This window comes from Lactuca serriola, chromosome 9 (assembly GCF_051521515.1).
Source record: "Lactuca serriola cultivar US96UC23 chromosome 9, Lser_US96UC23_V15, whole genome shotgun sequence".
In the NCBI taxonomy this organism is placed as follows: Eukaryota; Viridiplantae; Streptophyta; class Magnoliopsida; order Asterales; family Asteraceae; genus Lactuca; species Lactuca serriola.
In genome coordinates, this window is record NC_136416.1 from 30,111,006 (window position 1) to 30,133,553 (window position 22,548).

The following is a 22,548-nucleotide window of genomic DNA, read 5'->3' on the forward strand; positions in this document are numbered from 1 at the left end:
CATAAAAAGCTTGGACAAAGGGACACTCTGGACCTCCAAGGGTCCAGATCCAGAACCTAACTCGCTTAAGGGACCAAGGAAGCACTAGATCTAGCCACAAAAGGGCTCAATAAGCCCTAAATCAACATGAACATCAACATAACAGAGAATGGCTCGAAAATAGTACCTCAAACGTGATGTTCTGGACCTCAAATCTTCAGGAAGTGGCTCCTCTTGTTTCCCCTTGGCTATTGCTTCCTTTCCCTTTCTAGATAACACCTCGAGGGTCAATAATGGCTCCTTGACTTACTCCAAACGCTCAAGCTCACTAGGGTTTCTCTCAAGGGACTAGTGAGCACAAATGACAGCCATAAGGCCCTTTAAATAGGCTCCAAACCCGAGAAATTAGGGTTTCATTAAACAGCGCGGACTCGCCGAGTCCGGGCGCGAACCCGCCTCCAAATCCGCGATCATACTCGGCGAGTCTAGGTTCCAACTCGCCGAGTCTTCTCACAAATCATCAAAAATAAATAAATAAATAAATAATACCTGGGAATCCGGGCTGTTACAATATATATATATATATATATATATATATATACATATATATATATATATATTATTAACTTATAATATTATAAAATATAAGAGTTGAATTTTAACTTTTAAAATTCTAAGGGTTGGAACTAAAGTTTATTAAGTGACTTTACATGTTCCAAAACTTGAGGGCAAGTTTTGTAACTTTAAAAAACCTTTCACATTCATAACTTATGAGTCATTAAAATGAAGACTCTTCATTTTATAACTTATGTGTTCTTTTAATGGCATTTAACAAAAAGAGACTTTTGGTTATCCATAACTTGAGGACAAGTTATGGACTCCATTAAAACACATAAAGATCATGAATTAATCATATAAACAAGTAACTCCTATGATCTATCAAGAACTCATAAGAACATGAACATTCATATCAAAATTTCAAGAACATATGAACACATATAATCATGAAAAATTGATATTAGCCATTGTAAATGGATTAGAAGAACCATTACACCATCTAAAACAAGTTTTATAACACCAAAACAGTTTAGGGTAATGTTTCCAGTCCATTTCCAGCAGCACAAATCAAAATTCTGCATTCTGCATGGCCAACTCGTCGAGTGCACGAACTGACTCGCCGAGTTGGTTGCATTTTCACTTGGACTCGTCGAGTCCTCCCCATGGACTCGTCGAGTCCCCTGTGTAGACAGCAAAAAATCAATTTTCAATAGTATTTTGCATCAAGTATTCACAAACAAGCATAGGCTCTGATACCACTGAAGGGTTTTGAGCATTATAACACTTCCTTAGTGTACATGCAACCCTAATAACCTTGGATCTATTGTTTTCTAAAATACATGCAAAATATGATTTCCAAGGTTCATAATCCTATCTAGCATACATGGGGAACTTTTATCCTAAAAGGATGGCTAGAATTACATACCTTGTAGTTGATTTGATTGCTTGAAAACCTTGAGAGCCTAGCACCCCAAGTGTGATGCCTCAAATGCTTCACACAACACCAAATGCCTTTGGAATGACTCTTGAGAGAATGCACACACTTGTAAAATTGGCCTAGCGCTCTTATTCCCTTAGTGTAGCCGATTTTGGTAGATAACATGTTCCTTATATTGTGTGACACATCTAGGGTTACACCATGTAAACCCTAATGTGTCATGAATCTTCATTTCCATGATCCATGGGTTTGTAACTCCCATGGAGCATCCTATGGGTTTAACCCAACTTGATAATCCATGGAGCCTTTTAGCATACTATACAAGTTATGGATGATTTACATAATCAACCCATATATTTAATTAGTCATCTTTTGATCACTTAATTAATTCCAAATTAATTCTTGATCAATAATAATTAAATAATACTATTAATATATTAGAACTTATAATATATTAATAAACCACAAGTGTTATTTCTCTCATTTAGTCTATCCAAATGCATGATGTCATGCAACCCAAATGGACCATGCCGGGTCGAGTCAAGTACATACCAGAAATAGTTATGGACTTAGACACCTTATCCAACAATCCTTTTATACCGACCACGACACCTTTTGTTACACTAAAATGCCGTTTGGCTGAAAAATGCGGGAACAACGTATCAGCGGCTGGTTGACTCGATATTCTCCAACCAAATTGGAAGAAACATCGAGGTATATGTTGACGACATGGTTATTAAAAGCTAGGATGAAGCAAACATGTTACGAGATGTTGAAGAAACCTTCAGAATGTTGGAAAAGGTGAAAATGAAGTTAAACCCAGGAAAATGTACCTTTGGGGTGGAAGAAGGACAGTTCTTAGGATATTATGTTACCAGAGCCTGAACAGGAAGCTCACAACGCTCAGTAGGTTAATCTTGAAATCAGTTGACAAATCCATGTCACTTTTTCACACACTAAAGGTTTGTATCGAGAAAAGTAACTTTCAATGGACGGCGGCGGCAGAGTCAGCACTCCAGAAGATCAAAGAGGCACTACACAAGTTACCCACACTGGCTAGCCCTATCCTGGGCGAGACGTTGCAGCTATATCTCTCAACCTCAAATGAGGCCATATCCTCCGTATTGGTTGTAGAAAGGGAGGGAGAGCAGAAGCCAGTGTACTTCGTCATCCGAGCACTATAAGGCCATCAACTCAGTTACCCTGCTCTAGAGAAACTGGTGCTAGCGATCATTTACGCTGCACGACGGTTGAGACGCTACTTTCAAGCGCACTAGATCGAGGTCCTGACAAGCTGCTCGATTAAAGAAATACTGCTCAAGCCAGAAACATCAGGCCGACTCGCAAAATGGGCAATTGAATTAGGTGAGCACGACATCAGCTATTGACTGAGGACGAGCATTAAAGGACAAGCGTTGACAGATTTCCTGCTGGAAATCCCCGGCAGGGAAGACATAACCTAAGAAGGAATCTTGACAGTAAAAGAAATCCAAGGAAACAATCGGAGATGGACGTTGTACACTGATGGGGCATCTAGCAGAGAGGGCTTCGGGGTAGGCCTAATATTCACCAGCCCAGAGGGAGAAGAAATAACCTACGCTCTCTGATTTGATTTCCACACCTCAAACAATGAGGCCGAGTACGAAGCACTGCTCGTTGGGCTATGCCTGGCCAAGCAGATGGGAACAGAGGCCGTATCAGCACTGACAGACTCAAGGCTGGCCGCCAACCAGGTTAATGGGAACTTCGAGATGAGGGATAAAAGGATGGAGAGGTACGTCAAAATAGTGCGACAGCTCACCAAATCTTTTAAGGAGTTCACAATCAAGCAAATCCCAAGGAGTGAGAACAGGAGGGCAGACACCCTAAGCAAGTTAGCGTCAACATGCTTTGATCACTTGTCAAAGAAAGTTTTGGTTGAAGTGATTAAAGAAAGAAGTATAGATGAAAGACAAGTAAGCACCTTCACAACAACCGGACCCACGTGGATGACCCCGCTAATTGAATACTTACAACAAGGTGTCCATGACGATGCCAGGAAAATACGCATAAAGGCACCCTCGTACGCGCTAATAAACAGAGAACTGTATTGGAAGGGGTTCACCACACCATGGCTAAGGTGTGTAGACGAGGCCAAAGGGAAAGAAGCCCTGCATGAAGCACACGCAAGCCAAGCGGGCACACACGAGGGCGCACACGCCTTAACAGGGAAGGTGCTCCAGATGGGGATCTACTGGCCTACCGAAAACCAGGATGCAGCAGAGCTAACAAGGAAGTGCGGGGAATGCCAAGCATTCTCCCCAGTCCAAGCAAACCCACCGACACCTTTATCCAATATATCCAACCCCTGGCCGTTTTATCAGTGGGGAATAGACAGTGTAGGACCATTCCCGGAAGCACTGAGAAAACTGAAATACATGGTGGTCGCTGTGGATTATTTCACGAAATGGATCGAAGCGGAACGATTGGCATGAATATCCGAAAGACAAATGATCAAATTTGTCTGGAAAAACATCATGACTAGATTTGGTACACCTAGGACGCTTGTTAGCGATAATGGGCTACAATTCGCTGAGAACCCATTCAAGGAGTGGCGTGCCAGCAAGGGAATTAACCAACGGTTCACATCAGTAGCACCTCCACAGGCAAATGGGCAGAAAGAAGTATCCAACCAAACCATCTTAAACGGGATCAAGAAACGGTTAGGGAAGGATAAAGGAAACTGGGCCGAGGAGATACCAGCGGTGCTATGGTCGTACAGAACCACTCCACAGACAAGCACACGAGAAGCCCCATTCAACCTAACGTATGGAACAGAGGCGATGCTCCCAATGGAAGTAACAATATGCACATTTATGACAATCCATACAGAAGAAAAAGCCAACTCTCAGGACCTGAGGATGAACTTAGACATCCTTGAAGAACGGCGTGAGAAGTCATACATACGCCAGGCCGCTTAAAAACGTGCGGTGGAAAGATATTACAATCAGAGGGTTAAAGAGAAAGCATTCAAAATAGGAGAGTATGTACTAAGAAGAAACGAGGCAAGTCGGGCTCATCTGCAGGGAAAATTGGGCCCTGTGTGGGAGGGCCCATATAAGGTTGTTAAAGCAAACCAGAAAGGGGCATATGCCCTAGAGATAATGGAGGGGAGGCAAATACCAAGAACCTGGAATGCAAGAAACTTGAGAAAATTTTATTTCTAAAAAAGAACTTCTATGCCAGAGGAATGAAACCAAAAGACTGAGTCATCCCACCAGATAAGCCCCACTTAGTGCCTAGGGCAGCATTCCAAACGGTCAACACCCAACGAACTCGACACTGACAACGTTCGAATACACAACATGTTAACGAGGGAAGGCTTCGTCATCAGACGAGTTAAAAACTTTGTACTCAGTGTACCAAGTCGTGATACTTAGTGTATTGAATCTCGTACTCAACGTACCTAATACTTAGTGTATTAAATACAATGCTTAATTCATCAGCTTCTAACACTCAGTCTGTTAAATACAATGCTTAGTGCACCAGCTTCTAATACTCAGTGTATTAAATACAATGCTTAGTGCATCAACTTCTAATACTCAGTGTATTAAATACAATGCTTAGTGCATCAGCTTCTAATGCTTAGGGTATTAATTTTCATGCTCAACACAGATGCTTAGCGCATCGACTTCTAATACTTAGTGTATTACACCTTATAAATCAACACATGTAATCAAACGAGTTAGCAAAAAAGGCCCAACATTACGTAGAGAAAAACACCAACAAAACATTGAAACAAAAAAAAAACAATCAACACTACATCAGGGTCCAGAGTCCAAACATCCAAAACGTACAAACAAACAACGAAAGTAAAGTTTTCACACCCCAGGAGGGGTAGCACATGAAGCCTCGTCACCATCAATAACAACCTTCCCACCACCATCCTCGCCATCACTCTCTACACCAACTTTCTCAAGACCGCCACTCTTGACACCAACTACCTCACCACTCTCGACAACAACTTTCTCTCCAGTAATAACAACCGCATCATCACCAATACCTTTGCTACCCACGCCACCACCAACACCTTTAACAACAAGACCATCACCACCAATGAAAGAACAAGGGGTATTCTCACCAGCAACAGGAACAATATCATCATCATCTACCATACCTTCAGGAGTGCCTTCAGAACTAGAGAAAGCACAAAGTTCATGAATCCCGTGGATGTCCAAATCCCCTAATCCCAACAGCGAAGCGTGGTCCATCATGGAGAAGGCTAGAAGAGCCTCATTTACACTCACGATAGGACCAGAGGAGGGGGAGCTAATTGCAAAATCATGAGACCCAGCACGAACAGACTCCACTCCGGCAACAAAGGCAAAATACCGAATAAGACTCACGACGCTCGTAAAGTCCGAATGTTTAATCAGCCTATCAACAAATCGCACAACGCCCACCCGTAGCAACCAATCCAGATCATGCTGCGCAACATCAGCACTCGCCTGCAGGGCGGTGATCACTCGGTCACGATCAACAACGTCACGATCAAGACTCTCAACCTGGATCATCAAACATTCATTAACCTGAGAATCAATCTTCGTTTCCAGACCGGACTTGACTTCCTATACAACAACTTTTTTAGAAACAAGAAGCTGATATTTGTATTCTAAACGATGAAGATCACCACTAAGCTCAGAAACACGACGCTCCAATTCAGCCACACGAGATCCACACCTAGCATACGCAACCTCCATCTCATCTAGCGATTGGATACGTTGCGCCCCTGCAATGAGGTAAAACATGGCATGGGCCGCAACATAAGTCATGTTATGAGAAATGGCGGGGCTGCCCATGGCCTCCATATCTACAACAACAGCTGGAGGGAAGGCATTTCGATCGAACTCCACAGTGTTAGAATGAACCAAAAGGCGGGACTCGTTATGAAGATTCCAAGCAGGAACTAAAGGAGAGGGCCCAGAAGAGCCTTCACCAGCACCCCCACCTGGAGAAGTGGGAGCTTTCCAGGGTTAATAGGACCACTTGGAGGTGAGGAGTCGATAGAAACAGAAGAAGCAACAAGAGCAGGAACAACCAGCTGTTTAGACGCCCCATTGTCCCCTTCGGACTGTTGAGCATCGTCATCAGGGATCACTACCACGGTCGTCGGCGTTGAAGAAATAGAGCTCAGAAGGAGGGAGAAGTTGTGCCTGGTCTGAACCCACTTGGCAACATTAGGAACACCGGCGAATGCCTCACCCATGGCCAATACAACTTTCCTCTTAGCTTGCATGCGCCGAACATCTAAGATGATACCGTCCTTGCTGTCCTCCTCGCCCTCAGCAGAAGTGTAACGAGCACCACCCAACGGCATGATGGCGGAAATAGGACGAGCGGCCAGAGGATCCACCGCGACAGATGACGATTCCTCCCCCCCCCCCCCCCCCCCCGCGGTCGGGGGAACAGGCATTGCGGCGGTCAAAGCAAGCTGATCCAGCCGACAAGGCAGAGGAACGCGCTCAACTAGGTCCACTTCCCGGCACTCCAACTTACCCTCGATAGCGTTTTCGCAAGACCTCATCCATGGATAAGGGGGACTCAACACCTGAAAATATGAAAGCATAAGGAGTTGTACCAGCACACGAAGGCCCTAAAAGATTAGAACCCTAATCCTAACAAGCGTTCCCAAACAAATAATGGGAAGGAAAACATAGATACATACCATCGACAACGATAAAGAAAACGACCGTCTTGCCACGACGCCTCTAGGAAGGTCTCATCCACATGCTGGACAACATAGCTTCAGAATAATCCTCGGGAGACACCTGGATATTCTTCAAGAAGTCAGCCCCACCCTGATTATGGGGAAAGAGCTTGGGAGTGCTATTAGCGAAGGTATTAGCATGATAATGACCACTACCGACCAAACCCTAGTTCACCCAAAGCCATTTATCCTGCCAATTTTTGGGTGTTCGTCCGTCGGGAACTAGGGTGTGCCCTCCTCACCAGACAGAAAATGTGTACTTATCCCCAGTACAGCAAAATCTGAAGAAGTATTTGAACACGAAATAATCGGGGAGGTAACCGTTGGCCCGACAGATCATCTCGAATGCCACAAATTTGTTCACAGCATTCAGAGTCAGCATTTGAATACTACAACCATCCTTTTGAAGAACTTCCTCATGGAATTCGGTTAGCAGAAGATGAAGACCAGCATCTAGGGTTTTCTGATAAACCCCAACCTTTTCGGGAGGAGTGGACATGATAGAAAAGCCCGGCGAAGGGAACTCCACACCGTCCAAAGAATAAAGGCCATAGGTGACCTCAAAGCTGCTGACATTTAGTAACAGAAGGGACAATCCCTGGAGGACTCGCCATAAGAGAAAAGAGAGGAGGGAGGAAAGCAAACTTGGAGAAGAAGAACAACAAAGGAAAGAAAGCGTAAATGAAGAAACATAATAAACACTCTTATAAGAAGACATAGAGGGTGGGATATTCAAAATATCTGACATGATGACGTAGCCGCTCGCCATCATAAGCGGTCACGTTGTCATTAAAACCAGAACAACGGGCCAACAGGGACTCGACACGTGTAGAGTAATCAAGCCCAGAACGTCGTAGGTAGTACTAAAACGCTATGGCTACCGGGCTGGGGGACTTGATGACGTGCTAAGCTAGCACGGAAGAGTCCGCCCAACCAAGGAACCTGGCGCACTGGCCGAGCCAAGCTTAGAGGGCTCAGCGCCCGCCAGCGCCCCAAAGAGTCGGTCGCCCCGGTGAAAGGCTCGCACCTGCCAGAGACGCTCCAGCGCCAAGACAAAAGATACAATCATGCGACAAGGCAAATGGTCAGAGCATTACCGCCATAGCCAATGGCAGTGCTCTAACAAAAAGATACGCACAAACCTCCAATCAACGCCTCTGACCTTGTCCCCCCAAAAAGCGATCTTGTCTCGTACGAAAGAGCAGGGTCGCTAGGTATAAAAGGGCATGAACGTGATCCCAAAGGGTAAGCAATCTTCTTCCAGCGATCTTTACACAAATCCTAAATCCCACCTAACTTGACCGTCAGAGCGTCTTTCCGGGAGCCTCCTCCTAGGAAACGACTGATGGCCTTTCTTTCTTGTGATCTTGTAGAGCTCTTTCGTAATCCCTTAGAAGCACTCGCAGAGGAGACAAAGCAAGGTCGCATCAAAAGGAATTGGCCATGGTCAAAAGCTTTGATCACAAGAGAAAGCCCAGTTATGGGATTGTCTCATGTGCAATGCAAAAGAAGCCAATTGTTTCTACTGTCATTTGAAGGGACATTGGAAGTGAAGCTGCCTAGACTACCTGAATGATCTAAGAGAAGGTAGAATAAAAAAGGTTTGACTCTGCTTTAGGTAAGTCCTCTATCTAACTCTATTAAGTTCCTATTGGTAGATTCTTAATACATATGTGATAGATTACATTTTGATGTTTTGTAGGATCAAAGGAAGCTTAAAGGAAAGGCATGCTGAGTTTGATCACGAAGAGATGGATTTTGATTGCATGGTTCGATGATTGGATTTTGAGCTGCTGCTTAAGAGTTATGATAGATTGCTTACAAATTCGTAATAACATAGTTTTCATTTGTAATTGCATTGTAAGGAAAAGTTTTCCGCACATTTTTTATAAATAAAGAAATTTTTTTGATTTTATATTATTTTATATTTCCTTGCAATGGCATTTGTGAAAATTGATGTTTGTATGTTTAGCAATATGGACTTGATTCTTTCATTTGTGATAGTGTCAAATTTACCAAATAAGGAAAGATTCTCATCACCCAAGTTTTATTTGGACAAAAACTTGGATCATGCAACTTGTATTGTATGATGAATGACAACCTTCGTCTTTGGGAAATTAAGACTAATTCCTTGTTCACATGTATATGTGAGTCAAGTAAAGGACTAAGGGATCGGGTACACTTGGTTGTGCGCTGGTCAAGTCCATCACAAAGAACGATAAGACTATTTGTCATAATTTACTGAAGTTATTAAATATGGTTATGCTTACAAGATTAAGTGTAATTCTGAGTCATTGAAAAGTCTCAATGTATAGCAGAACGAATAAGAAGAATCAAAGTAGGCAGAAAGATAAAAGTTTCTCCAATCTGAAAAGATGGGAGAGCACTTGAGTGTCGTGTTTTATGACCATCTTAATGATTATGAAAGCCATATCATAATTTGATCCTCTAAGGATATCTTAGTGCATTTGTTTGGCTAAGAAGAGGAATTAGGAATTGTTGAAATGGTTAAACCAATTAAGATGAATCATACTTCGTTCCAAAATCAAATCTTAGAGTCATCCTCCAAGATTATATATTGAGTGACATATCAACAAATGTAGAGTAAAATGTTTTCTACTCTTGTACATTTGAAATTGGTAAGTTGTAATGTTTTGGATAAAACAAAGATCAACTAAGACCGATTGTCAAAAGTGTTTGTCTTGATAAGAAATCGCACTAACTCTTGAATATTTGTTTGTCAAGAAATGTTTCTTGATAGAGAGAAACTTATATGTCAAGAGGTCAGTGAAAGTCTTAAAGATCTTAAAAAGTTTTAAGAACTAATCAAGAGTCAAACCTATTGTTAATCACTAGCACAAAACTTGAGGTTTGTAACCTATCGTGTTTGACATATTCATATTATTGTGCCTATTCCAATTGGTTGACTATGCATGTGAGTTTTATGAGTTCTCAATTGTTTGCATTACAACCTGGAAGCAATGGTAGGCCCTTGTGCTGCCAGGTGGAAAGGAATTAAGATTAGATAAGTTCAGTCCATATGAGTTTGGATTTGTCACTAACCTTGTCTTAAGATTATGGTTATGACAAATTCACATGGATAGGAACACATACACCATAAAAATCTAAGTGTCATAAGGTTTCTCTCCAATTCATGAAAATGATTGTGAGGAAACACTTTCACTAAGTAGATTTTAAAGAGTTAGCAATTGTGATATTTGCATTCTAAAATTAGATTATGACTACGGCATCCCTCTTCATAGTTCGAATTGTGATAAATGGAAAAAGGTCTAAACATTTGAGACTTATTGCTGCAAGTTATAAAATTGTTTAAACACACATATGAGGATTTCTCATAAAAAGTGTGTGAGCTTAGATAAAGGCTTATCGAAGCATCTCGTGTCATAAATCTGAACTTTGGTAAGTAAGTCAATAAAGTATTGATTTCTAGAAGTCCAGCTGATTTCTGGATCTATGTCACAGCTAGTGGGAGCATAAATGTTATGCAAGTAACAAAAAGAATTATTATGCTAGTGGGAGCATAATTATTATGGTAAGCGTTGCAAGTTAGCAATGTTAGTTATAGAAAACAAAGTTTTCAATTCGCAAAGTTGCAGGGATGAAAAGTTGTTTTTCTATAATTAAGGGAGAGAAACTTATACTTCATTTCAATTCTAAAAGTTTAGATTGAGATTTTAATCAAATTTCGTCAATGATATATATATATATATATATATATATATATGAGTATTTTTATGTTGAAAAGATTCGACATAAGGAAATTCTATAACTTATAATTCATTTCAATTCTAAAAGTTTAGATTGGGAATCCTCCAATTTTCATGATTGTGAAGGCTTAGTCGAATCTAAGTGGGGGAGAGTTACCTCGGGATGCAAAAGCGGGAGAGGTTTTGAAATAGAGATAAGTTTCATAACCCGACAGGGAGAATGGAGGCCCTAGTGGCTGCTTGGTTTGAAGGTTGTGTTGGTTGGGGGTTCGGTAAAACTCCCCAACATAAGAAACACGTCTTCTTGGTGCTTGATAGTAGGATTTGGGGAACCAGGTTGGGGTTCTAGTCATGAATTGAGTTCAGTTTGGGTGTTCAGTCGAGTGTGTGCTCGACTTTGAGGGTTCTTGGATTGATAGATTGTGGGTTTTGTTAGCTGCCAGGGCTCGATAGTACATTCAACACAAGTGTGTGGGTTATTTAGCGAATGTAGTAGATACGCAGGTCAGGGATCAGACCACGATTTTCCGAGAAGGTGGACTATCAACATGAGGCCTAAGGTTAGGCCAGGGTTAGAGTCCATGAAATGGATCAGGAGTTCGAAACCCTAAGTGGGTGAGAACAGTCTACATGGAAAAGATCACCAAGAGGGTGGTCCAGGGAGATGCTCAAAAGTTTAGAGCGGTCCGGATAGACTGAAGACTGGTAGGGCGTACCAGTCAGGTCGAAGGCTCAGAGAACGGTCCAGACAGACTGAAGTCCCAGAGAGGAGGTCCACACATGCTGAAGGTTCAAAGAACGGTCCAGAAAGGCTGAAGGCCCAAAGAGGTGGTCCAGACATGCTGAAGGTTCTGAGAGTGTTCCAGATAGACTGAAGGCCTGGTGAGGCGGTCTAGTCATGCTGAAGACTCTGTATGTGTTTGTAGATATATGTGAGGGTATTGAGTATGTTGCTATGCTATAGCAATCAATAGGTCTGTCCCTAAGTATTGAACATGCTGATGGAGTATGCTGAAGACTTTATATGGGTTTTGTTAGTTGTATGATCAGGTTCTGAGTATATATATGTTATGGGGTAGCAACTTGTTCTACAAGTGGATAGTGTAGGGTGAGGTTTCAACACTGTGAAACTTGTTGGTGTTGTGAAGGACATTGTTTAGGCCTTATTGGGAAATGGAGGAGGTGAGTACCTCCAGGATGGAGTGTTGGACATCTGAAGTGACGACAACATTGTCGATAGGTTATCAGGAGCATTCCAGTCATGAGCTGAGGGCTGGAGAGGGCATACCAGACTCATGTTGTGGGCTCAGAAGCAATTTAGAGCTATGTTGAGGATCATGTAAGGGTATTCCAGTCATAGGTTGTGGGCATAGAGATTGTGTTAGTTATGTCCCTTGTAAGAGCGCGTTCGAAATAGATGTTTTGTTGAGATTCCGGGGAGTTGTACTCAATTGTGACAGATCAGAGGATTGTGGATAAGACGCAAGGATAGATCCTTGGATCTCAAGTTATGAGTAGACCAGAGTTATGTTCATAGAGGTATTCCAATATAGGGTATTCCATCCTGAGGATGACCGGACCCATTGATTGGACCTGATATGTTTGGTATTCCAACCCGAGGGTTGATTGGGCCAAACATGTGTGGGATACAAGGGTATTCCATCCTAGGGATGAATGGACCCATCGTAGGTATGCTTGGTATTCTAGCTCGAGGCTGATTGGGCCAGGCATGAGTGTTCGTGTTTATTAGTGGATTGATTATGTATGATATTGTGGGAGCTGAAGGACGCTTTATCCTGTCAGCACAAAGGGTTCACTTTAGGAAGAGGGAAAGTTGGGCTTCCGATACTTCGGATCATCAGGATTTTGTCAGGTTAGCAAAGTGGCATGTAGGATAGACCTTTTGAAAAGGTTCGGTTGGTTTTACATCGCTTTTCACGTCGGGCAGCTGAAAAGGCGCATATTGGATGAGTAGGCGGTTGTATCGCTGGGTGATGTTCAGGTCGGAGAGCACTTGAACTATGTGGAGAGACCAGTGGCAGCATCGGAAAGGATTCAAGTAGACTTAGGAACCCGAGTCCAAGATGCAGGAGCATTATCCTGAATTGTTCACCGCAGCAAGCTTCGAGGATGAAGCCTAGTTTAAGTGGGGGAGAGTTGTAACATCCTAAGATTTGTCATTTATAGTCCCTGGGGATGGAAGGGTGAAGCCATGAAAAGTCTAAGGGCTAAATTGCAATTTTTGGATTAGGATGAGTACATGCTTACATAAGGGTATGTTGAGCGTACTAGGCGCGCCCTAGTACGCTAGGCGTACTCATGGCAGAACGAAATCCTAATATTTAGGGTTCGGGGACTATATAAGCAACATTATGAGCACAAACCCTTCCCTTACCCCATCCTCCACTGCTTAGAGTCGTTTTCCCCAAACCCTAGCCATTTCCTTGAGTGTTTGAGCTTTTTGAGTGTTTCTTGAGTATTTTAAGAAGAAGGTATTACATCAAGGAGTTGGAGAAGAAGATCAAGCTTGTAGAGCTGAAGTTGGTTTGTGCCCTAGAAGCTCCAGAAGGTAAAAAGCTTGGAACTTTGTACTTGTATGAGATAGATCTAGTCAATTTAGCTTTATGGAAGCATTCTTCTCCCAAAAGTCCCAAAATGGTGCATGTTATGTTTTGGACGAAATAATCTGTCCTTTCAGACCTTAGAAGAGGTCCTAAGTGATAAAAATGGTGTCCCAATAGCTAGATTTGTCTCATGCATGAAGTAGGAAGGTCTTAATGGATTAACACCATGTGTTAAGAACTTTCTAGACGTCCAGATTGATAAAGTTCGAGACTTTATAGTCCTATGGCACATTTGGTCGATGGATCTTGAGGTTGAGCTTAAGTGCTTAAGCCATTAAGCACTTATTAGGGTTTTGGCGAAACCCCGCATACACCCAAGGTAAATCTAGTACGCCCAGCGTACTGGGTCAACCACCCCGATGGTAGTCAACATCTGGACGAGTACGCTCCGCGTACGTCCTCAGTTGAGCCTTTGGCAATGGGCTTCGAGTTTTGGGCTGTTTATGGGCTAGTTGGATTTGGGCCTTTGCTGAACTTTATGAATATTATGTTTTGGGCCAAGTTTTGATAATGGATCTTGGAATTAGGACCAATTAGGGAGTTGGGCCCAATTTGGTAAATTGGGCCAATAATGGGCTTGGCATAAGGACTTTCAAGGTTATGGAATTGGCATTGGGCCTTGGCCCAGTAAAGAGAATGGACATGATGGATTATGTGGACCCCTTAGTCAAGATTGTTATGTTGTGTAATGACTTGGTATTTATTATTTGGATAGTTTGGGATCTTTGGTGAGGCAATGATTCGGGAGTTCGATTCTTCAGTTCGGATCGGCTTTGCGAGGTGAGTTTTCCTCACTATACTTAAGGGTCTAATGCACCAAGGCTGACCCTTTTGGATTGCTATCCTGATATGTTATATGCTCAAGTATTGTTATGATCCGTTAGATCAGTATCCTGGTAGATAGGATGTTATATGTTGTTATGATCCGTTAAATCAGTATCCTGGTAGATAGGATGTTACATGCTGTTATGATCCGTTAAATCAATATCTTGGTAGATAGGATGTATATGTTGTTATGATCCGTGAGATCAGTATCCTGGTAGATAAGATGTTATATGTTGCCATGATCTGTTAGATCGAATGTGGTTATGCTTAGTGAACTATAGTTTGGTCTGACTATCTGTATGCTGGTAGGAGATTACCCGTTATATGTACACATGATTGATTGTTAGTTAAGGGTATTCCATCCCGAGGATGATAGGACCCTAGTATGTTGTCTTTATAGATTACTATATGATTATTTGATATAGGTGCACATGTTTGATTGGTTATGGGGGGGCATTCTAACCTGATGGTTGTGGGCCGAGAGTATTCCATCCCAAGTATGATTGGACTCATAATATGTTGACATTCCAACCCGATGGTTGAGGGCCTAGGTTATTCTAACCCGGTGGTTGATTGAACCCATAGTATGTTGGCATTCCAACTCGATGTTTGAGGGCCTGGGGTATTCCAACCCGATGGTTGATTGGACCCATAATATGTTGGCATTCCAGCCCGATGGTTGAGGGCCTAGGGTATTCCATCTTGATGGATGATTGGACCCATAGTATCTGTTATATAATTGTTGTGTGTGGGCATTCCAACCCAATGGTTGAGGGCCTAGGGTATCCCATCACGATGGATGATTGGACCCATAGTATGTTGTTTGTTATTGTATGTGTATCGTTGGGTGTATGAGTATTTTGGGGGTAAATCACTAAGCCTTCGGGCTTACGTTTATCGATTATTGTTTCAAGTACAACGGATGATCGCGGGAAGGCGAAGGCGTGACCGTACACTTGCTCGATTTATGATTATGATTTCTGGGAACTCTGATGCTTAGACTATTTTGAAAACACTTTCTAATAATTAATCATATTTCGGATATTTAAAAAGTTTTAAATTGGCTTGATTTTTATGGATGTTACATTTCCATATTCAAAGCGTCCACGAAGCCAATTGATTTGCTTGAAAGTATTCATATGAGATTTCTCGGGGGTGAGCAGTGAATACAAGAAAAATGCATGTTAGGTGGTGTGGAAATCCATTACCACCCCAGAGAAGGTGGACGCTTGATGTGGGTTGTCTTCAATCTTTGAATTGTGCACTTTTAGAAAAATGGTGGTGGATATTAAAAAGTACTCAACGCCAAACACAGGCTTTCCTTTGTTAATGATAAGCCAATTAAGAAAAAATCCATTTCGGGGGTCATAACGTATTAGTGAAGATTTTGAAGAGTAAGGTGTATATTTGAGTACCATTTTAAGGAGGGTTGTTGGCAATGGTTATAATACCAACTTCTAGAAAGACAAGTGGATTAGTAATTTGGCCTTATATGTCATTGGATCTCTAAAAAACCTATATAATTTTTGATAGCTTGAAATCATAGACATATTTGGACTTGCAATCATATTGGAACTGGTCTACGCATCTCTAAAGAGGTAGATAATCCATAAAACATACAACCTGATATGTTTGTAGGAGGAGTAAACCTAACAAGGGACAAAGATGGAAGGAGGTGGCTAGCTGATGTTGCGGGTTTTTTTTCGTTAGGTCCTTGCGTTTGTTGATGTTTGATCTTTAAGGAATGGATTCCACAAATGTAGGTTAGTGAAAGGGATTTAATTAAAGTTCAATTGCTTTGTCTCGAGGCTTTCCACGAACTGAAAATTATCCTTATGTTAGCTCATAACCTCACAATTATAGGTCTTAATGTTCAATCCTTGTTGTCCCCACTTTGTGAATCTGTGCAGGGGTTGGTTGGTGACACGTTTTTATGTGCCAATTTAATGCACCATTTGGCAAAGCTTATGTCATGGTATAATTTGATCCCATCATCCCCTTTCTCATGATCAAATCTCCGGAGATTGCTACTCAACTTTCATCAGCGCCTTATGCTATATCGTGCTTTGTATTTGTGCCCATTTAATACATGTTCCTTTAAAGTCGGTGGAAGAGGTGCAATATTGATGTATTTCTCCTCTTTCCTATTGTAAATTTTAATATATGTAATGTCCATTTTGTATTTAGCTTCTTGCTAACCAATTTGATTAATGAAACTTATTCACCGTACAAAAAAATCAAATCAAACTTCATATGTATTCAAACAAAATAATTATTTATCATAATATATGATAGCAATAACAAGTAGGTGAAGAGTCTCACTTCCAAAATCACAAAGTAATCTCTTTGACTATAGTGAAAAAGTGGTGTTTGTGCAAAAGTTGTGGTCATTGGTTGGTCAGATGTAATTTTGACTTCTGTTCTAATCAATCCACTCTTAGAATCAGGATTCATTTTTCAAAGATAAAAGCTTTATCTATTCCATTAAACAAAATAATTATGTGTGTTTTAAAACAATAAAAGAGTTGCTTTTATACATAAGTAGTTATGATAATTTACTTTTGTTAAAATATAGAATGCCTCAAATAAATAAATAAACCCTGGCACTCATAATTAAAAAAAATAAATGAAATTTGATTAAAAACTTTACTGGAAAAGTATATTTTATTAGACTACCCAAAAAAGTTAAATCATGTTTTTTTCCCTCAACGAATAAAGCGTTCCATTTTTTTTCTGGAACACAATCATTCTGAAAGCCATATCTACCCGTTGGTACTTCCATAGCTCTATTATCCTCTAGATAAGCTTTGACCGGTTAAAAAAAATCAGTTAAACACATTTAACGTACAGTTTGAATATATTCTAATTCAATTATGGCACATGCTATGTAAAAAGGATATTTAGAAAAATATAACAAAGGAGACGTATTTATTTTTAAAGGTAACATTTGATATGTGTACCAAAAAATAAAGAAAATAAATATAAACGGACGAGACTAAACAGAAAAATATTGGATTATACAAAACAAAATGTTATGTAAGATTTATCATAAAAGTACATATACATATACACAATGTGTAAGGTCTCAAATTTTAACATAAAATTTTCATTTGTAAAACACACATAATATACTCCAAATGCCCATTTTCATTAAAAGGTCTTCGTATATTTATTAATATAAAAAAAGTCTTAGTAGAAGTATAAAAATATATTTATTTCTTTGATGTGGATATAGTCATATTGGAGCCTTTCTACGATGGTTACGATCTTTTGCCGTTCTACTAATAACGTGTGTATCAGGACTCATCGTCTAACACCGTTTCGTCGTCAACATAAGTCTATAAGCTCATGGTCTTTCATTGTTCTGTCGTCAACTACTTATACAGAGATAATGAATTAATCATATAAACAACATTCAATCCTAAAGAGATTCTACAAATCTATGCATACATGCTACTCTACTAACTCTTATATCCTAACATACATGGATATATATTACAACACATACTACATTGAGATAACTCGCTTGAATAGTCTCGAAACAGCTAAGTAGATAGCTTTGCAGACTACTTGACCAACACGTATCAACCTATAATATATTTTACAGGTTATTAAGTATTTGAGTATAATGACAAATATTTAGATCCTTCACTAATCCCAAAGAATACTAAGTTCTATCAAATAAGGAACGACTAAGTAAAATCATATTGACGATATGATCCATTTGGTATAAAGATGTACCGTTTAGAAAGCCCACTTTAAACACCTTATTAATCTAACCTAGACATTACTCCCATAAGTTGATTGATCGGTATTTTGACTAGAATTACTAATAAATTTTACTTATACGTTCATAATAAGGACCATAAACATAAATGTAAGTTACACTTAAAGCATAACAAGTATAACTTAACATACATGTTTTTTCAGCGAAAGTTCGGGAAGTCGCGGGCAATACTTCGACTCCGAATATTTCTTTTTATTCGGCTCTCTGATGCCGCAACGCTTCGCTAAAGCGGTCGAAAACTCAAAAAGGTCAGGGGTCGGGGTCACAGAAATATCGAGAGAGTTTGGAGAGGAAATGAGCACCTAAAGAAGAAAATTCGTCCCATGTGTGTGTGTGTGTGTATATATATATATATATATATATATATATATAGAGAGAGAGAGAGAGAGAAATAGAGAGAGAGAGAGAGAGAGTTTAGGGAGGTGCAACGTGCCCTACGCGATCAAATCCTTTGGTGACACGTGTCATTTGCATAGGCCGGAAGGGTTTCCTTTGGGTGCGCCACGACCTAACACCTTCCTTACCACCATAATTGTCACCATCACCACCACCACCAACTGACCCCACCACTGCGACCCCATCATATCTACCATCCCGCCTCTGCCACCATCACCACCAACTGTCGCACTACGACCTCCGACGTCACATCTACCATCGCCGCCTCTGCCACCACTACCTTCTCCGCCACCGACCACCATAATCATATATGATTAATATATAGACATATATGTACAAACATATATATATATATATATATATATATATATATATATAAGAGAGAGACACACACACACACACGGTTCCATTGAGATTCTAAATAAAAAACCAGAGATGTTGAGATTCAACCTGATCAGCCACATATTTTTTATTTGCTGCTCTAACGCTTCAGTAAACCGATGCAGTGGAATATGTCTGATCATAAATGATTATATGGCGGAGAGGTATAATCATATATGATTATACATGTTTGTACATATATGTCTAATCATAAATGATTATAACTCTCCGCCATATAATCATTTATGATCAGACATATTCCACTGTATCGGTTTACTGAAGCGTTAGAGCAGCAAATAAAAAATATGTGGCTGGTCAGGTTGAATCTCAATATCTCTGGTTTTTTATTTAGAATCTCAATGGAACCGTGTGTGTGTGTATATATATATATACACACGCGCGTATGTATGTATGTATGTATATGTATATTTATTTATTTGTATATAGAAAAACAAGGCAATACGTAACTTAAGAGTATAAAAAGTTAGTTGTCGCATAACAACTTTGTGTAGCTGCCAAGTAAAATGTAGTAGATATTGTACCAAATCCTTTTTTCATTTTGATTAAATATTTTTTGTGAAATTATTCCTAAAAGTGAACTAAGCAAGAAACGTATGCGATATAAACCTACCCAATCCACCTAACGGGGTAAAAGGGACATTTCAGCAAAGCCACTATATACTTCCCCTTTATATGCTTTCTGTTCTATCTGCTACCACCACAAACTACTAGAACTTCAAACAGAATATATTAGGAGGGAAGAGACATGGTGATGACATGGTTGCGATTAGTGGTGGTAGCGGCGATGATGGCGGCTTTCACTTTTCCCCCATTAGTCGAGTGCCGGATCCGTCATTACAAATTCAATGTACATACTTCATGCAAAATTTAAATGTACAAAGCACATTGTATGATTAATTTTCTGAAACTATGTGTTTTGATAATATATGCAGGTGGTGATGAAGAACACAACAAAATTGTGCGAAAGTAAGCCTATTGTGACAGTTAATGGTCGTTTCCCAGGTCCGACTATAGTCGCTAGGGAGGACGACACGGTAATGGTCAAGGTGGTCAACCATGTCAAATATAATCTTAGTGTCCACTGGTTAGTAGCTTTATTAATTTCTCTAATGCTCTTTGATATAAATCTAGTAGTCTAACTAAACATGGTATCAAAGCACCACCTTAATTAAAGATTAAACACATCTAGTCCAACTTTACATATCTAGCGCATCCAACATTAGCGTCAACTTTCTTTCTGTTTGTTTGTATATATGTTGGAATCCACACTTAATTTCTACTTAGATGAAATTTTTGAAAAATTAATAATCTAAAACTCGACATGTCTAACACAATTAGTGATGTCTATTGTGACAAACCTAGGCACGGTGTGCGACAACTAAGGACAGGTTGGGCTGATGGCCCGGCCTACATAACACAGTGCCCGATTCAGCCGGAGCAGACCTATGTTTATAAGTTCACCCTAACAGGTCAAAGAGGAACCCTTTGGTGGCATGCACATATTTTATGGCTCAGGGCCACAGTCCATGGTGCCATTGTCATCTTGCCAAAGCGTGGGGTCCCTTACCCCTACCCGAAGCCTCATAAGGAAGTTGTTGTTGTATTGGGTAAAGTCTCTTAATTAATTAATTATTTTCAAATTAAGGATTAAGAGTCATCATGAAACTAACTTACTTAAGCTTGTGATTTTCAGGAGAATGGTGGAAAGCAGATACCGAAGCTGTGATCAACCAGGCGCAAAAGCTAGGACAAGCCCCAAATGTGTCAGATGCTCATACCATCAATGGACATCCGGGGCCTATTTCGAACTGTGTAGAGAATGGTAGCTTTTCTTATGTACAAATTAAAACTATTATATAAAGATTTCTAGTAGCGAGTATAATTAAATATTTAAAAATTTCAATCAATTTTGTTGTGTATATAATGTATAAGGTGGGTTCAAACTACCTGTGGATCAAGGAAAGACATACATGCTAAGAATTGTCAACGCTGCACTGAATGAAGAGTTGTTTTTTAGAATCGCCGGACATAAGTTCACAGTGGTGGAAGTGGATGCAACTTATGTCAAACCCTTTACGACAGACACGGTTCTAATAGCACCAGGACAAACCACAAACGCACTTGTCACAGCCACCCAAACTGCCGGAAAATACCTAGTCGCAGCTTCTCCATTCATGGATGCACCCATTGCAGTTGATAACGTGACTGCAACCGCCGCCCTACATTACTCCGGCACTGTCTCATCCGCCGCCACTAAACTGGTTGCTCCTCCACCTCAAAACGCAACTCCGGTCGCTAACAACTTCATAAACTCTTTGAAAAGCTTGAATTCCGTGAAGTACCCCGCGAACTTCCCGTTGACTATCGATCATGACTTGTTTTTCACCATCGGCCTTGGAATCAACCCTTGTTCGACTTGTGTTAATGGTAGCAGGGTGGCTGCCAGTATTAATAATATCACATTTATCATGCCGACAACCGCACTTCTGCAAGCACATTATTTTAATATAAGCGGAGTGTTCACCGACGACTTCCCTAGCAAGCCATTAACGCCATACAATTACACCGGCACCCAGCCGACGAACTTTGCAACGACAAACGGTACAAGACTATACAGACTTGCTTATAACGTCACCGTGCAACTCGTCTTGCAAGACACCGGAATGCTCACGCCGGAAAGCCATCCGCTTCATTTGCATGGATTCAACTTTTTCGTGGTAGGAAGGGGAATCGGTAATTACAACCCCATTACTGATCCTAAGAAGTTTAATCTTGTCGACCCTGTTGAGAGGAACACCGTTGGAGTCCCGGCGGGAGGATGGACTGCTATCAGATTCCGAGCCGACAATCCTGGTACATTATCAATCTTGCTTTAAGTTTACGTATTTTTGAACTACTTGATCATCGTTTTAAAACCATTTTCAATCGATATATTGTTCAGGAGTTTGGTTCATGCATTGTCATCTGGAAGTGCACACGACATGGGGACTGAAGATGGCATTTGTTGTGGACAATGGTAAAGGCCCAAAGGAGTCGATTCGCCCACCTCCCACTGATCTCCCAAAGTGTTAGAACATTTTATGGAAGTTTTCACGAAATCAATGAGTTCAGCAGCCCATTTTAAGTTGCTCGGGGTTTAATACACAAAACCCAAATATTATTGGGCCTAGTGCAACGTGCCAAGCCTTTTAAAACTTTTTTTTTTCTTCTTCTTTTCTCGATCTATTTTTCTTTTTTTAAAGTTGAGTGGTTGTAATTATTTATAAATACATTTCTCACTACTAAATTCTAATGTTTAGTTAAAAATGGTATTTGTCGGTCTGGAAATAAATACAAAGTTTCATTAGTGATATAGTTAAATAAATGTAATGTTTCTTTGAAAGTCGATTATATTAGAACTAACAAAATGTCAGGACCATTACAAATTACCATACCGAGGGCAAATCCTTCAAATGATTACAACCCTAAATAACCCAAGTAAAACAAGGCACATTGCATAAATCGTAAGGGGTTGGCTAAAAAGACACCCCATTTTACCATATGGACACCCTAATTAATTTTTAAAA

At 40.5% G+C, this 22,548-nt stretch overlaps 2 protein-coding genes across 2 annotated transcripts; both read left to right on the forward strand.

Annotated features, from left to right (window-relative positions):
* Positions 1-3,153: 3,153 nt before the first annotated feature.
* Positions 3,154-3,948, forward strand: LOC145075488 (uncharacterized). The gene has a single exon (XM_079021720.1). It carries the CDS (start codon positions 3,154-3,156, stop codon positions 3,946-3,948), a length of 795 nt encoding a protein of 264 aa, XP_078877846.1.
* Positions 3,949-19,678: 15,730 nt separating this feature from the next.
* Positions 19,679-22,328, forward strand: LOC145072614 (laccase-4-like). Its single transcript, XM_079019069.1, has 6 exons — positions 19,679-19,829; positions 19,915-20,066; positions 20,345-20,589; positions 20,676-20,804; positions 20,915-21,835; positions 21,924-22,328. The coding sequence occupies exons 1-6, from the start codon at positions 19,728-19,730 to the stop codon at positions 22,052-22,054; spliced, it is 1,680 nt and encodes a 559-aa protein (XP_078875195.1). The 5' UTR covers positions 19,679-19,727; the 3' UTR covers positions 22,055-22,328.
* The last annotated feature ends 220 nt before the right edge of the window (positions 22,329-22,548 follow it).